An 18,777-nucleotide genomic window follows, 5' to 3' on the forward strand; every position below is an offset into this window, starting at 1 on the left:
AGCGCTCCCAGATGCAGAGGAACCAAAACTGTGACGGTGGCAGTCCGTCAGAATGATCGGTGAATGATGGCTGAGCGATCTGAAAAACGTGCTCAGACTACATAAAAGGCTGTCCAGCGCTCAGTAATGACAAACAGGAAGCGGAGGGCACATGAAGCTGCTGCTAGAGCACAAAAACGTTAGCCGGCTTCAAGAAAATGGCCGCCAGTGTCCTGAATAGGGAATCCCCAGGAAAATGGCCTCTTGAAGCCCAGAAGCATGCTGTCCTTTGCCCACACTGAAAATGGCCACCAGCCAGCGCCATGAGAGGCAGAAACAAACATGTGGCAGAGACACAGCGCAGCACCGACACACAGGCAAACCTCACAAGCACCTCCTGGGAGTTTAAGCACTTAGGATCTAGGCACCCCCAATCAGATAGAACCCAGGTGAGAGCCCAGGGGCACACACACTGCTTAGTACCCATGCACAGCCCCCCCCCCCGTGAGGGGGGGGAGGAGGGGAGACAGGGACAGGGGAGAGAAGAGAGGGGGGTGAGGGGGCCCCCGAATCGACCTCTCAGGGAATGCCCAGCTGCTCAACCCTGCCGAGACAGGGAGAGCTGTACTTACCAGTCCTGAAGAGCTGGGAAACATTCCATTGTAGCCAACTCCTGATCAGTACAGGGAAGGTTACTGGCCCAGCATACTGTGAAGCAGACATCAGTAGCCCGGTCATATGTATGCCCTGGAGCATAAAAGCTGAACGATCACCTCTGGAGCTGAGGTATGTCGTGGCCTGCCGAGCCGTAGCTGCGACCTGCACACGCTCGATGGCTGGACTGGGGAGACAACAAGGATAAGTGAACCAGCCTGTTACCCAGCCGGCTGTTGATAGAAGATCACAGGATCATTCATCTTGCGCAAAAAGCCAAGCTCCTGCTTTAAAAAAACATGGGCCTGCAGCGTTCCTAGGTCTATCTCCTTCACTAGGCAAAATAAAACTGAGGCTGCTGGTGCAGAGTGTGGGGGATTGTAGCCTGAGGAACCGCCCCCCCCCCCCCCGGGCGGAACCAAGAGTTCTGAAGTGTTGTATTACAACTTTGCCTAGTATCTCCTAGAGATAGGGCTAACAACCTATTTGTTACAGAGAGGGGCTGTGTCGGTCGGTGAATATAAGTGAAAAAAACTCAAAACAACCTACATTGGAGCCATCTGCCAGATTCGTAGCAGGTGTCATGGCAGAATCAGACTGCATTAGTGTAGCTTTGCTGACCAGATGAAGTTTGCTGTAATAGTCCTGAGAAGATCCAGGTTCACCTATTGCTCCACCCCCCACCTGTTTGTGCTCCCTCCCTGGTGTCTGTGGATAATGGCACAAGGGTATACTCACAACCCAACCATATTGCTATCCCTTCAGGGGGACTTTCAGCAGAGCAGGCTGCATTCTGTCCTGGCCTGCACACAATAGCTTACCTGCCTCAGCAGACAAGCGCCCCTCCCATCTGGAAGTAATCATGGATTTAGGAAGCCTAAACTTCAGCCTCACTGATCCCTGGGGGATGGCCTGCTCCAGCCATGCAGTTCTCCCTCCAAAAAAATTGGGGAAGCCAGTGGCCATGATCCATCCATATCAATCAGCAGCAAACATCAGGAGCTCAGCCATCAACTGAGGACATGAAGCTTGAACGGAAAACTAACAAACCATTTAGATGTTCCTGCTAGGCCGGAGGAAACACAAAAACTGAGGACATTGGGTGACTGTGCTCTTTTTATTTGATTGTGGATGATGTGTTTCCGGTGGGTGGAGCCACTCTCTCATGTGCTGTCCTGGAAGATGAAATAGGAAAAGCGATTACAACAGAAGGAAGATAGATGTACAAGCTACAGGCCCATAAATCACTGTGTTTAAGGGCCGATTCACACCACAATTTCTGTGTTCTGGAAGATTTTCTGCTTGCATGTTTTGATGCATTCCGGGGATTTTTAATAATAATTTTCACAAAGTCTGTTGGCAATTTGCATATACTCCAGAACGTTATTAAGAATCTCTCTTTGCCATGAAAATGAACTTAATCCCCCAAAAAACAAAACAAAAAAAAAAAAAACACATTTCCACTGCAGTTCAGCCCTGCCATAAAAAGGGACAACTGACGACATGTCAGTGGTTCTCTCATTAATTCAGGTCAGTGTTGAGGAGGACAAGGCTGGAAATCACGCTGTAATGCTGATTGAGTTAGAATAACAGATTTGAAACTTTAAAAGGAGGGTGGTGCTTGAAATCATTGTTCTTCTGCTGTTACCCATGGTTACCTTTGCACAAAAAGGATCCACAGGCAAGGATATTGCTGCTACAAAGATTGCACCTAAATCAACCATTTATCGGATCATAAAGAACTTCAAGGAGAGAGGTTCAATAGTCTTGAAGAAGGCTTCAGGGCACCCAAGAAAGTCCAGCAAGCGGCAGGGCTGTCTCCTACCGTTGATTCAGCTGAGGGATCGGGGCACCAACAGTGCAGAGCTTGCTCAGAAATGGCAGCAGACAGGTGTGAGTGCATTTGGATGCACAGTGAGGCAAAGACTTTTGGAGGATGGCCTGGTGTCAAGAAGGGCAGCAAAGACGACACTTCTCTCCAGGAAAAACATCAGGGACTGCCTGATATCCTGCAAAAGGTACAGGGATTGGATTGCCGAGGACAAGTCATTTTCTCTGAAGAATCCTCTTTTCAAATTGTTTGGGGCATCTGGAAAAAAACCTTGTGCGGAGAAGAAAAGGTGAGCGCCCAGAAGTTGATTGACAGCATGCCAGGGGTCTTAAAAAAGAAGGGTCAACACTGCAAAATATTGACTCTTTGCATAAACCTAACGTAAATGTCAATAAAAGACTGACACTTATAAAATGCTTGTAATTATACTTCAGTATACCATAGTAACATCTGACAATAAGATATAAAAACACTGAAGCAGACTTTGTAAAAATTAATATTTGTGTCAGTCTCAAAACTTTTGGCCAAAGCTGTAAATTAGGACATGTGCAATCTGGTGCATTTATGACACGTTCCAGTGCATTGTTGATGTGTTTTGCAGTGTACCAGATGCATTCCATACGAAAAAAAGTACAGCATGTTCTACTTTTGTTGGCTGCACTGTACTGGTATGAACTAGGGCCATTGGAATCCATGGTAAACACTGTCCATGTGTTTGTGATACTGAAAAAGAATACACTGAACTGCATCTGGTGTGAACCAGCCCCTAAATGAAAGAGCACATATGGTGAAAATTGAAATATCTTAGGTTGGTGTGCATACGAATATTTGTAGATTTAAGTGTAAAGCCAGATAACCTGAGATGTGATCATTCAGCAGGAAAGCCAGCTAATTTTATAACACCTACTTGTCAATGTTCCTCATGGCTCCAATTAGGGATGACACCCCACTGGGACAAAAGAGTTGTATCTGCAAGTTCCCACGTCGCGGGTGTGTGATAGTCACCATCACTGCTACATGCTCCAAGGTCCTCATTCCAGAGAGCAGGAGGTCAGAAGCAGTCACTAGAAACAGATAAAGCAGCATGTCATATAGAAAGAAGAGTAATGCATGGGTTGTTTATCAGATGGGTATATAAGAGAGTAAAGCCCCCTACACACTATCAGATTATCTGCTGAGTTTTTCCTTCAGATTTACCAAAACCATATAATATGAGGACAAACCTTAGGAGTTTCAATGTGTATGCAATCAGGCAGGCCCTTCTACTACATGGTTTTGGTAAATCTGAAGGAAAATCTCAGCAGATAATCTGATAGTGTGTATGGGGCTTTAGGGAAGATGGAATTTTACATGAGCAAAATAAATGGTTTAAAAGTTATAACGCTGATGATGAAGATACACTGAATAAAGTAGAGGACAAGCAAATAAGGTATAACTTTCCATCTTTCTTCATTTTCCAACTTTTTCATGTTAAAATAATTTTTTTCCACAGTATATGCAGTAAGCTAATACTGGCTGGGCAAGAGTAAAAAATAAATCCAGGATTCTTGTTTCCCAGTGTAGCAGATAACTACAACTGCTATTATAAGTGTGATACAAATAACTGCACTTTAAAAGGGGAGGGCCAGCCGTGAAAAAAAAAAAAAAATTAAAAGTCAGCAGCTACAAACACTGTAGCTGCTGACTTTTAATAAGCACTTACCTGTCCTGGGTGCCCGCGATGTTGGCCGCCCGAGGCCGACCATCCCTCGGCTCCTGGCGACACCATTGCAACTAAGGGAAACAGACAGTGGAGCCTTGTGGCTTCACTGCCCAATTCCTACTGCGCATGTGCGAGTCGTGCATCGCTTTGTGAATGGGGCGCGCTGTGTTCTGAGACACACACAGTTGCCAGAACACACCATGACTCATTCACTAGAAGACAACGTGAGGAGGAGAAGACTGAAGATCACAGCGGAATAGGAAGAGGCAGATTAGGACGATCTGCCTAGCACTAGGCATTTATGGTAAGTTAAAAATATATATATTTTTTCCTCCAATTTTTTAGGAACATTTTTATGCAATTATTTTTTTTTTTTTTACAGTGGCCCTCCACTTTAAGTAGCTGGGCACCTTTAGCTGCAATGGCTGAGACAGAAGGTTGCCTGTAGTTATTATTATTATACAGCATTTTTATAGCGCCAACAGTTTGCACATCGCTTTACAACATCGGGGAAAACGGTACAATTGCAATACAATACAGGAGGAATCAGAGGGCCCTGTTTGTTGAAGTCTCACATCACTGTAAAGCCATTGTAGCCAGCTCTTCTGTGCAGAGCTCCTTTGTTTTAGCACAACATTTGTAGGTTTTTGAGCAACAGTTCTTTTCAGGTTTTGCTGCAGCATTCCAATTGTTTTCAGGGCAGGTCTTTAATTCGTTGTTATTGTACAATCTTGCATTTACATACTTCCTTCCCATATACCGTGGGTATGGAATTTCTCAATGCTTTCAGTGAGCAAAGGTATCTGACTCACTACTAATCTATTTGCATTACATTTTTTGGAATCTTTCTTGTTTGTTTAGTTATTGGTTTAAATTAGTCAATCTGTTGAAGCAGTATTTAACCCAAATACCAAGAATTATCTTATTGCAGCTTGCCAAATTCTTAGATGTGATGGCTGTTAGTTTCCTTCTTTTTTTCTATTTTCATCTGGTGATCTAGGCAGTAAGTCTGTTTTTCAACAGAAAAGCACCCTAGCAGTTGCAGGGATGAGACTGACAGCAGGGGTGCTTTAACCACTTCCCAATCAGCGCACGCCGATGTACGTCGGCAGAATGGCATGGGCAGGCATATTGGCATACAGGCAAGTCCAGTTTTAAATGCCGCCCCTGCCATCGCGAGCGAGCCGGCGGCGCGCTCGGGTGCCGGTCGGGACCCCTGTGAGTCTGCGATACCCGCGATCGTCTCACGGGGTGGCTGAATGAGGAGATGCCGTTGTAAACAGCATCTCCCCGTTCTGCCTAGCAACAAATGACGCTGATCTCTGCTCCATGTGATTGGAGCAGAGATCAGTGTTCACTAAAACAAAGCCCAGCCCCCCACAGTTAGTAACACGCCCCTAGGAAGACTTAACCCCTAAACTGCCACCCACTGGTTAACCCCTTCACTGCCAGTGTCATTTACACAGGAATCACTGCATTTGTATAGCAGTGATTGCTGTATAAATGACAATGGTCCCAAAAATGCGTAAAAAATGTGTGATGTGTCCGCCATAATGTCGCAGTCACAATAAAAATCGCTGATCGCCACCATTACTAGAAAAAAAAAATTATTAATAAAAATGCCATAAAACTATCCCCTATTTTGTAAACGCTATAACTTTTTGCGCAAACCAATCAATAATCGCTTATGCGATTTTTTTTTTACCAAAAATATGTAAAGGAATACGTATCGGCCTAAACTGAGGGAAAAAAATGTTTTTTTATATATTTTTGGGGGATATTTATTATAGCAAAAAGTAAAAAAAAATGTGTTTTTCAAAATTGACGCTCTATTTTTGTTTATAGCGCAAAAAATAAAAAATGCAGGGGTGATCAAATACCACCAAAACAAAGCTCTATTTGTGGGAAAAAAAGGAAGTCAATTTTGTTTGGTAGCCACGTCGCATGACCACGCAATTGTCAGTTAAAGCGACACAGTGCCGAATCGCAAAAAGTGGTCTGGTCTTAAGCCAGCAAAATGGTCCGGTCTGAAAGTGGTTAAATGATGAGGTATGTTATTCCCCAGACCACTAGGTGAAACCAGAAGGGAAAACAAAAGAATTTTTTTTTAGCGTTGGGTTCAATACCATTTTAATACAATTCCATGGATGCTAATCTGGTTTTCTTTTTCCGCATCCTTATGATTAGGGATGAGCTTTATGTTTGGGTAAAACATAAGATCGACTCGAACATTGGCTGTTCGATCGTTTGTCTAAATACGAACATTATGGGGCGCTCGCGCCAAATTCAAGCACCGCATCGCGCCCCATAATGCACTGCGACATCGCAGTGCATTGCTGCCTGATGATTGGCCAAGCATGCACTATGACCCACATGCTTTGGCCAATCACAGCGCTGTCAGCAAAAAGAGCCATAATTTGCCAAAGGCAGGGTTCCTTTGGCCAATTATGGCTCAGGAGGTTATACTGTTTAAATGTATGCTATATTTTCTAGCAAGTATGTGGGACTCATTGAGAATATGAGATGGACACAATGGGTTACAGAAGTTGACAATATATAGCCACTGCCCCCTTGATTAATGTAAGCGGGGTCAAACCCGATGTATTGCGGTCACAGGGACCTGCAGCTCATGCATGCGCAGTAAGAAATACGTCCGGATTGATTGATTTATGGGCGAACTATAAAGGGGAGGTTGCCAGACCGTGTAGCCAATCCCAATGATTAAGTCTTACTGATGAAACATGTCTGGGCGTGGTTACACAGCAACCATCAGGATTGTTTGATGTTCAGGTTTACCGGCCACAGAGTGTGTAGTTGCTTTGGAGTGGAACGGAGAGCGGGCTGAGTGAATGGTGAGATTCACAGGTTTAATCTGGGTCCGCCGACACCACATTACATCGTGGTACCACTGCAAGCTCCCCACTTTTGAAAGTTTTATGTTGAAGTGCCTTTGTTTGATTTAAAGGGTGTAAGTGCAATAATTGAAGATTTTGTGTGCTGTTTTAATAAATAGTTTTACTATACTTCACTATTGGAAGCACTTTGTATTTTTACATGTGGAATGTCATTGTTTGAGGAGCACCAGTGGATTTGTTTGATACCCCTGGGCGGTTACTATGCGATATTGCCGAGCATGAGAGTGCAAGGCATGATCTATCGGTGAGTGCATTTCTTAAGGGAGCGGAGGCACTGAACACATATGGTGTGGTGGAAGATTTTCAAGTCACTTTAAGAAGAGTATTTGTTATTTTCAAGTGTAATTACTTGGATCAACATAGTATTTATGGACTTGATTGTGATCATTTTTTTTGAACATTATGGACACTTTATATAAAAGTGGCCACTTTGTTCACGGGGTGTTTGTTTGTTTTATAATATTTAGGTTTATTCATTAAATGTTTGTGAATACAGCGCTATTTTATTCATCTGAAATCGCAATACACATATCACATTTTGAAAGTAGCAGCTAGTAGGGGTTTACTTTATTTTTTCTTTCTTTTCTTTCTTTTTCTTGAGCGTGGTGGTGGTGTGAGTAGAGAGAGGGGATGCCCAAGAAGGATAAAAAAAAAAAACTGGCAGTCATGTTCCCCCAGCTGCAGCATACTGCCAGGTTTGCTCCAGTGACGAGGAGGGAGGGGATGAGGAGGTCACCAACGCTACGTGGGTGCCCGATAGAGGAGAGGAGGAGGCAGCACATCTCCAATAAGGCAGGATTCCCTCCAGGGGCCAGCTTAAGGGCAGCCACCCAACTGCATCACACCGCAGAGCTCCGCATGTGCAGGGCGCTTTTGACTCCCCACGTATTTTGAAAAGCTATTTGGCATGGGCCTTTTTTGATACACGTGCAGCAGCTTGCATCATTGCTGTTTGCAACATATGTCAGAAGCGCATCAAGCGTGGCCAAAACAGCAGCCTCTTGGGCACCACATGCTTGACCAGACATATGTCGACCTCCCATACAGTCCGTTGGCAACAGTACTTAAAAGGCCCACACCAAAGACCCACTCCTTTCTCCTAATCAGCTGGGATCTCCAACCCCACTATACCTTCAATCCTCTCAGAAACCTGCACTGAGAGGAATGAAGGTGTAGAATTAGGTGTTTCAAATACTTGCACGCAATCTGCTATCACTACACCAACATCCGATTGTAGAAGGCAAATTTCCCTACACCAGTTGCTAAACCGCCAAAAGAAATCTGGTCCTAGCCATCCACATGCTCAGCAGCTGAATTCTAGCTTGGCTAAATTGCTAGCACTCCAACTGCTGCCTTTTCTTCTGGTAGACTCTGCCCCCTTTCGTGAATTTGTGGAATGTGCGTAACCTCAGTGGCAGGTTCCTAAATGCCATTTATTTTCATGGAACTAGAAAAATTGGCCTAGTGCGGATAGCACAGCCAGTACCCCTGGGGATGTTTGAGTAAGATAGACCAGACCGTAAGGAAAGTATAACACAATATATTTATTCGTAGAAAATATTACATACATGTATGATAAAAAAACATTGTAGTGGCAATATGTGAAAAATTACTAGACAGGTCAATAATGTAAACAATGGACTTGCTGATAAGTATGGCATCCTTTTCTTACGGTCTGGTTTATCTTACTCAAACATCCCCAGGGGTACTGGCTGTGCTATCCGCACTAGGCCAATTTTTCTAGTATTGTTCTATTGGGACGTGATTTACCAGCCCAGTGTTGATCGCCAGCCTGCACAAATTATATTGGTTTTTATTTTCATGGAAGGCCATTCCAGCTCTCTACTGGCATGTGGATGGCAATATCTTGGCCTCGTTGGACAGGGCGGTCAGCGGTAAGGTGCATATTACCGCTGACTCGTGGTCCAGCAGGCATGGACAGGGACGTTACCTTTCTTTCAAAGCACACTGGGTAACTCTGCTGGCAGCTGGGAAGGATGTAGGACAGAGTGCAGTATTGTTGGAGCTTGTTCCGGCACCACGCCTCCAAAATGCTAGTAGTGGTGATTCTGCCACACCTCTCCCCTCCACCCCCTCTTCTTCCTCTATGGCCTCTTCCTCTGCAGATTTGTCCTGGGAACCAGCAGTGCTCCATAGACGTTCAAGGGGCTACGCAAGTACTCAAAAAGGTGCCATGTGGTGCTTGAGTTGGTCTGCTTAGGGGACAGGAACCACACTGGGCCAGAGATTCTGTCAGCTCTACAGGGGCAGACTTAGAGGTGGTTGATGCCATGCCAGCTTCAGCCAGGAATGGTGGTTTGCCACAATGGCACCAACCTCCTCTCCATCTTTTCCGACAGGGACACTTGATCCATGTTCCCTGTTTGGCTCACATCTTTAATTTGGTGGTGCAGTGGTTCTTGTGCAGGTAGCCAGGCTTACAGGATCTCCTGAGTTAGGCTAGGAAAGTCTGTGGGCATTTCCGCAGGTAAAATATTGCCAGTGCTCGGCTGGCTGACCTTCAAAAAGAATGCAAGCTGCCCAAGAACCGCCTCATTTGTGACATGCTTACCAGGTGTAACTCAACGTTGGCAATGCTGCAGTGACTGTACACAGCAGGGGGCCATTAATGACTACCTGTGTGATTATGGCACCAGGACAGGGTCAGGGGAGCTTGCCTTTTTTCGCCACGCTAAGTGGCTACTAATCAAGGATGCGTGCACTGTCCTGTCACCATTTGACGAGGCCACAATAATGGTGAGCAGGGCACATGAGGCAGAACAGAGGGGGGGAGAGGACTTCCTTACCTCTCAAGGACTCTTTATTTAGACAGTATTCCTGCGTGCCTGCCGAACACACAGGAGGAGGAGGTGGAGGATTGTGTCAGCATGGAGGTGGAGCCTAGCACTCAGCATCAGCAGCAGTCTTCAAGGGATCGTTTTCAGTCTCCAGAAACCCATGGACTTGTACATGGTTGGGAGGAGGTGGCTGTGGATCATGTCATCCTTCGTGACCCAGAGGACTCCGGATCGAATGCTTCAGCAAAGCTTTGCTGCATGGCCTCCCTGATCCTGCAAAAGGACCCTCGGATTCATGGTATCCAGGAGTGGGATCATTACTGGCTGGCTATCCTTCTTGATCCACGTTACAAGGGTAAGGTTGCGGAACTTAACCAGCCTACGCAGTGGGAGCAGAGGATGAAACATCTTCAGGAGGCCTTGCAGAAAGGTTTCCAGAGCCTGGTTGGTTACAATTTCCTAGTTCTCCTGGACAACGTGTTGCTGAGGCTTCGGTCAGTCACAGAAGGAGCGGTGGAGAAGGTGGCCGTCTGAACGATGCCATCAGACAACTCTTTAGTCTGCAGCCCCAAGGTCTAATTGGTTCCAGCAACCATCACCAGCGTCCGATTTACATGGTGCAGGAATACCTAAGGACAAGATCAGACTTGGAGACCTTTCCAACCGAAAATCCACTGGGTTACTGTGTCTTGAAGATGGATCACTGGCCAGAGCTTGCACAATATGCAAGTGAGCTACTGGCCTGTCCTGCATCCAGCGTTCTTTCTGAACACACATTCCGTGTTGCTGGAGGCTTTGTAACCGATCACAAAGTGCGCCTGTCCACAGATCAGTCTTGTATCACCAGCTACCAAGCACCTGATGCTGATGTAACCGATTCCTTTTTCAATGAATATGAAATCCCTTGAAGACTGCCTATGCTGAGTGACTATCCTATTCCTCCTCAATGTTCATGTTGATAGCTTCTAAGAACATTTTTGTTTCAGGGCACCACCACCAGTGCCTAAGGCCCAATTTTCTTGCCCCTGTTTAACAGGGGCATATAATTATAATTTTTGCTGTAATATTTTGCAGCATGGCCCGTTCCTGCACCCATCAAGAGTAACTGTGAGGGCTTACAGTGTTGTGGCACCACCTAAGGCCCAATTTTCTGCAGAGTATATATGGCAGGACGTATAGTATATACAGGCAATCCCCTACTTTCAAACATCCAACTTACAAACGACTCCTACTTACAAACGGAGGGCGACAACAGGAAGTTAGAGGAAATCTACCCCTAGGAAGGGAAATTCTCTACTGTAAGAGTTAATATGGGAAAAGGGTGTCTCCACCGATGCTTTATCACAAATCTTTGTTTCCCTAATAACCCCAAATTTTCAAAATCCAATTGTCATTGGGACAGAAATTGAGGCGAAACCTTCTGAACAGGGGCACAGACAGCAAAACAAATGTTATGGGGGTGATAACCCTTCTCTATGTTATCCAAAAAGCTTAAAAATTTATTTTTTGGCTGGAGCTACACTTAAAAAATGTACCTGTTCCAAATTACAAACAGATTCAACTTAAGAACAAACCTACAGTCCCAGTCTTGTTTGGACCACCTGTGTACTGCTGTTCAGAGTATATAGGGCCTGGGGGCCACACGCCTTTTGTTTTTTTAATTTGGGTGTGGGGTTCCCCTTAATATCCATACAAGACCCAAAGGGCCTGGTAATGGGCTGGGGGGGGGGTACCCATGCCGTTTTTCTCAATAACTTTCATCTATATTGCCAGGACCCGACATTACATTACAGCCGCAAGCAGTTTTAAATTACTTTTATTCCCTTAGAAATGTCATTTTGTGCAGGGACTGTTCTAAACACGGGAAACAAGCGCCACTTTACAGGCATACTATAGTCACCCCCCAGGTACGATAGTTAAAGGAATATTTCACTTTTACCTTTTCACTTTAAGCATTATTAAAAGAACTGCTCCCAGAAAAATGTTTGCATTGATACATGTCCCACCCGGGTCCTCAAACACTTTTTAGGGCAATAACTTGCATATTAGAATTTAAAATTTGCACTTTTGATTTTTCATGTTCGGGTACCATAGACTTTAACGGTGTTCCAATGTTCACGCAAGCTTTCCATCCGTTTGCATGTTCTGCCACGAACCGAACCGTGGGGTGTTCGGCTCATCCATACTTATGATTTGAGGCCCAGTTCACAGACCTCAGTTTCAAAGTCTACTAGCTGTGAAAATGTGGAATAGACTCCCGCCAGAGGTGGTTCTGGCCAGCTCAGTAGATTGCTTTAAGAAAGGCACTTACTGTACTTTCCTGATGGTACATAATATAACTAGGTACTAACATAGGTAAAGTTGATCCAGGGAAAATCCGATCGCCTCTTAGGGGATCAGGAAGGAATTGTTTTCCCCTGCTGTAGCAAATTGGAGCATGCTCTGCTGGGGTTTTTTTTTCGCCTTCCTCTGGATCAATTGTGGGCATAAAATTGGGTATTTGGATTGTACGATTATTTTTTATTTTATTTATTTGTTTTTAAGGTTGAACTGGATGGACTTGTGTCTTTTTTTCAACCTGACTAACTATGTAACTATGTAGCTGATAAGTATGGCATCCTATAAACAGCTCAGTAAAAGTGATGCTTCTGTTTTAACCACTTCCCATCCAGGCCAATTTTGACATTTCTCTCCTACATGTAAATCTCATCATATTTTTGCTAGAAAATTACATAAAACCCCAAAAAACTATATGTTTTTTTAAGCAAAGACCCTAGAGAAAACAATGGCGGTCGTTGCAACTTTTTATCTCGCATGGTATTTGCGCAGCAATTTTTCGAACACTTTTTTTTTTTGGAAAAAAAAAAAACAGTTTCATGCTTAAAAAACAAACAAAAAAAACAAAACATTAAAGTTAGCCCATTTTTGCATAATGTGAAATATGAATTTACGCTGAGTAAATAGATACCTAACATGTCAGGCTTCAAATTTAAAAAATCCCCATAGGCGACACTTTAATCATTTTTACTGGTTACATGTTTTGAGTTACAGAGGAAGTCTAGTTAGAGACTAGAAGTTAGAGAGCTAGAATTATTGCTCTCTAACATTCGCGGCAATACTTCACATGTGGTTTAAACACCGTTTTCATATGTGGGTGGGACGTATGTATGCGTTCACTTCTGCGTGCGGAACACACGGGGACAGGGGCGCTTTACATTTATTTATTTTTTTGTTAATTTTACTTTTTTTAGTTTGACACTTTTAAAAAAAAAAAATTGGATTTTTTTGTACTAACCGTAAAATCCTTTTCTCTGTAATTCACCGACCGACACAGCTCCTCTCTTAGCCATTGGGTTGTTATGCCCACCACTAGGAGAATACTACGCATTAGTTGTTGTATAACATTCAGAACTCTTTAGTTTCGCCCAGAGGGCGGTCCCTTGGGCAACAACCCTCCAGCCTGCCATGCAGTCATCAGTACGAGAGACATACCCCAAGCGACTTGCAGCTGTATGTATGTCTCTTCAGTTTTGCACATCGAGAGACTGAAATTCTTGCCCATTCTTCCTTGTAAAACAGCTTGAGCTCAGTGAGGTTGGATGGAGAGCGTTTGTGAACAGCAGTTTTCAGCTCTTTCCACAGATTCTCGATTGGATTCAGGTCTGGACTTTGACTTGGCCATTCTAACACCTGGATACGTTTATTTGTGAACCATTCCTTTGTAGATTTTGCTGTATGTTTGGGATCATTGTCTTGTTGGAAGATAAATCTCCATCCCAGTTTCAGGTCTTTTGCAGACTCCAACAGGTTTTCATCCAGAATGGTCCTGTATTTGGCTGCATCCATCTTCCCCTCAATTTTAACCATCTTTCCTGTCCCTGCTGAAGAAAAGCAGGCCCAAACCATGATGCAGCCACCACCATGTTTGACAGTGGGGATGGTGTGTTGAGGGTGATGAGCTGTGTTGCTTTTACGCCAAACATATCGTTTTGCATTGTGGGCAAAAAGTTCGATTTTGGTTTCATCTGACCAGAGCACCTTCTTCCACATGTTTGGTGTGTCTCCCAGGTGGCCTGTGGCAAACTTTAGACAAGACTTTTTATGGATATCTTTGAGAAATGGCTCATGCGCCGTGCACAGTGGGGGTGTGACCATCTGTGATCGGCTGTGACTTCATCACGGCCGATCACGTGGTAAACAGCCATACCCAATGGCTGTTCACCCCCTTCGTTGGCGAGCGGTGTCTACGTAACACACCGCCACCAAAGAAACAGGGATGCGCATGCACGAACACGCACATTCCCTGTTTAAACAGGAGGACGTCATATGACGCCCTCCCGCCACAATAGGTGTGCCGCCTGGCTGTCATTTGATGGCCGGCATTCGTGAACTAGTTAAGAGCTTCCCATTGTAATGGTAATGCAGTCTCATCCTGTTCATGACCAGAAACAAAGTTGCTAATTGCCTCTACAATTGCTTTGTGGCAAAGTGGGTTTGACCTAAGCGTATCATGTAAACGCTAGGACCAACTTGTGCCCAGAGTCTGAGGGGGGTATTTTGTTAAAAATACAGGTGAATGATGAGACCAAATAAACAACCCTCTTTCTAAAGGAGGATTCCACTCCTTTGGACCAGATATAAAAATAGTCTAGCCTACTATAGGATTTATGAGCTGATGAAAAAGATATACAATTACGATCTTTAGGATATAGAATCCGCCATAGATCAAGTAGCCTGTGATCAAACAATTGTTATATAAGGGCCCTCAACTGAGAGTAAGGAATATTGGAACGCTGGGCAGAGGTGTCCAGCTGGGGCTCTAAGCCTAAAATGAGATCTCCTCCTACAAGAATGACACCTTCTGCCAAATCCCCTAAAAAACGAAGGCAACGAGAAACTGTCATGGTTTGGTCGTGATTCGGAATATAGAAATTAGTAATAGTGAAATGTTTATTCCACAACCGAAAGTAAGTAAAAGCTAGCCACCATTAAGATCAGCTATATGTTCCAAATGCTGAACGGGAAGTTTTTATGAAAAGCGATGGAGACCCCACTTGCCTTTGAATTAGGCAAGGTGCTATGAAACCACTGGGAATAATGTTTACTAGAACATACAGGAATGCCATCAGTACAAAAATGGGTCTCCTGGAGGAGTATAATGTCTGTCCTAGCTTTGTGCAAACTGTATAAGATCTGACCTATTTTTGACTCATTATTAAGGCCTTTGACATTATAAGTACAAAGTTTCAATGAAGATGCCGAAGAACATGTTGCCATCTTAAAAAAAAATGGAGAGAGGTTCCCTCTCTCAGGGCCCTGGACTATTCAGGGACCACAAACAAAAAAAAAAACATATGGAAGACAAATAAATAAAACACCACACACACAAAAACGAAGGGATATGGAATATACCCCCCCCCCCCCCCCCCCCAAAAAAAAAAAAAAAAAAAATCAGCAAACCCTACCAGAGGGCTGGTGTACCTACATGGGGTAGAGTGGTGAACACAGGGGATGCCTCACAGCAGAGACTTGAGAAAGTATATATGCCCTATCCTACACATAAGTTACTGCTATATACACTGGGGCCCAAAATTCCACCCAGGTACACAAACATTTTATATATATTATTATATACACACACATATATATATATATATATATATATATATATATATACACGCACGCACACACGCACGCACACATACATATACATACCTTGTATTTTCGGGGCCCTGGTCTCATTGTTGTGTTGCATCGACCTGTGTAATCTAACAAGATATCCCCCACATGACTCATCAGCAGCCTTCTCTGTGCCACCTGGACCGCTGAGGGGGCCAGTGAGATTAATGACACCAAAGCGGACCATCATCTCAATCAGGAATCAGATAACATAGGTGAAAACACCCATATAATTGGTTCCTGTGAGGAACTAAATTAATTTCCATGACCTTGATCCAAATGTGGTGTAAGTCATGCCCCACAGTCTGTGTGGCCTGCCTCGACGCACTGTCATCACCTGTCTTGCGCGCGGTGACACAATTTAGACACATGCGACCAGTGCAAACCACATGCACCAACACGTGATGCATTGTGACAGCAAGAACCGGCCCACAATCTTAGAGACAAATAGGGATAAGCAAATATATCCATTGTTTATATATAATATATAACATATATGATAGGTAAAATCTTCCAACAAATAAGCTTATCAAATCCTATCATGCATAACCTATGTATGCTACCATATATTATTTTAATAAATGCTAGTTTGCTTTTTATTATTTACTTTTAATTTACTATTTAATTTACTCTCTCTCTCTCTCTCTATATATATATATATATATATATATATATATATATCTCTATATATAAAAACACAAATGCCCCCACTACATTCATAAGTTGTAATACTCACCAAATACTCACCAAAGTTGAATAAGTAGATGACAGGCCTTAAATATATATATATATATATATATATATATATATATCCCTCCCTCCTAGATTGTAAGCTCTAACAAGGTCTGCCCTAATGTTGTAAACCTCTGTGTAAACTGTCTGCGCTATATAAATCCTGTATAATTATATATATAAATATATATATACACATATATATATATATATATATATATACATATATATATACACATATACATATATATATATATATATATATATATACACATACATACATACACACACACACACACACCGTATTTATCGGCATATAACACGCGTCGGTGTATAGCACGCACCCCAATTTAGAAGGGAAGTTTCAGGGGAAAATTTTTTTTTTTTTAAATAAACCACTTTAAAACAAAATAATAGTCAGTGAGCATAAATGCAGCCTGATTAGAGTCCATCTGCAGCATCAATGTAGCCTAATCTGTTCTCATCCTGCATCCTCCCATGTCATCTTTACCCTTCCCTTCAAACCTGAATACTTTTTCTCCTTGTCAGCCCTGCACAAAAACTTAATTTGCCAAAAGGAAAAGAAAAGAAAGCCAAAAGAGAGCAAGATTTTCTTATTCACACATAAGAACACAGTTAACAAAGGTTATGTACAATCTGCATTTCATATTGTGTGGCAAAACAGCCCTCTGACCCCCTAAAAGATTAAAAGTTCCTCTGAAGAAAATTCAGAAAAAATGTGTCAGACATTTAATTACAAGCTTGCAGCGTGGCTTTGCATCTTTGCAGTATAGCAATCAAAGTTAATCTCCAACTTAATAAATATTGTCGTTGTGAATAAACTGCTCTTGATAAACGTAAAAAAGGCTTGGGGATGTGGCCTGGATATACAGTACAGACCAAAAGTTTGGACACACCTACTCATTCAAAGAGTTTTCTTTATTTTCATGACTGAAAATTGTAGATTCACACTGAAGGCATCAAAACTATGAATTAACACATGTGGAATTATATACTGAACAAAAAAGTGTGAAACAACTGAAAATATGTCTTATATTCTAGATTCTTCAAAGTAGCCACCTTTAGCTTTGATTACTGCTCCGCACACTCTTGGAATTCTGTTGATGAGTTTCAAGAGGTAGTCATCTAAAATGGCTTTCCAACAGTCTTGAAGGAGTTCCCAGAGATGCTTAGCACTTGTTGGCCCTTTTGCCTTCACTCTGTGGTCCAGCTCACCCCAAACCATCTCGATTGGGTTCAGGTCTGGTGACTGTGGACCCCATCACTCTCCTTCTTGGTCAAATAGCCCTTACACAGCTTGGAGGTGTGTTTGGGGTCATTGTCCTGTTGAAAAATAAATGATGATCCAACTAAACGCAAACCGGATGGAATAGCATGCCGCTGCAAGATGCTGTGGTAGCCATGCTGGTTCAATATGCCTTAAATTTTGAATAAATCCCCAACAGTGTCACCAGCAAAGCACCCCCACACCATCACACCTCCTCCTCCATGCTTCACTGTGGGAACCAGGCATGTAGAGTCCATCCGTTCACCTCTTCTGCGTTGCACAAAGACACGGTGGTTGGAACCAAAGATCTCAAACTTGGACTCATCAGACCAAAGCACAGATTTCCACTGGTCTAATGTCCATTCCTTGTGTTCTTTAGCCCAAACAAGTCTCTTCTGCTTGTTGCCTGTCCTCAGCAGTGGTTTCCTAGCAGCTATTTTACCATGAAGGCCTGATTCACCCAGTCTCCTCTTAACAGTTTTTCTAGAGATGTGTCTGCTGCTAGAACTCTGTGTGGCATTGACCTGTTCTCTAATCTGAGCTGCTGTTAACCTGCGATTTCTGAGGCTGGTGACTCGGACAAACTTATCGTCCGCAGCAGAGGTGACTCTTGGTCTTCCTTTCCTGGGGCGGTCCTCATATGAGCCAGTTTCTTTGTAGCGCTTGATGGTTTTTGCCACTGCACTTGGGGACACTTTCAAAGTTTTCCCAATTGTTCGGACTGACTGACCTTCATTTCTTAAAGTAATGATGGCCACTCGTCTTTCTTTACTTAGCTGCTTTTTTATTGCCATAATACAAATTCTAACACTCTATTCAGTAGGACTATCAACTGTGTGCTGTATCCACCTTCTGCACAACACAACTGATGGTCCCAACCCCATTTATAAGGCTGGAAATCCCACTTACTAAACCTGACAGGGCACACCTCTGAAGTGAAAACCATTTCAGGTGACTACCTCTTGAAGCTCATCAACAGAATGCCAAGAGTGTGCGGAGCAGTAATCAAAGCAAAAGGTGGCTACTTTGAAGACCCTAGAATATAAGACATATTTTCAGTTGTTTCACACTTTTTTGTTCAGTATATAATTCCACATGTGTTAATTCATAGTTTTGATGCCTTCAGTGTGAATCTACAATTTTCATAGTCATGAAAATAAAGAAAACTCTTTGAATGAGAAGGTGTGTCCAAACTTTTG

General features: G+C 43.3%; 1 protein-coding gene across 3 annotated transcripts in view; it reads right to left on the reverse strand.

Moving 5' to 3' along the window:
• Positions 1–18,777, reverse strand: part of PCSK7 (proprotein convertase subtilisin/kexin type 7) — a 217,822-nt gene that overhangs the window by 26,334 nt on the left and 172,711 nt on the right. For all 3 annotated transcript variants that reach the window (XM_077456987.1, XM_077456985.1, XM_077456986.1), the window contains one exon: positions 3,372–3,528. In XM_077456987.1, the coding sequence (XP_077313113.1) occupies positions 3,372–3,528 (157 nt within the window). The remainder of the gene's footprint in view (positions 1–3,371; positions 3,529–18,777) is intronic.

Source organism: Lithobates pipiens, unplaced genomic scaffold, assembly GCF_037356315.1.
Source record: "Lithobates pipiens isolate NorthernLeopardFrog02 unplaced genomic scaffold, aLitPip1_a1.2 Scaffold_27, whole genome shotgun sequence".
NCBI classification, from domain to species: Eukaryota; Metazoa; Chordata; class Amphibia; order Anura; family Ranidae; genus Lithobates; species Lithobates pipiens.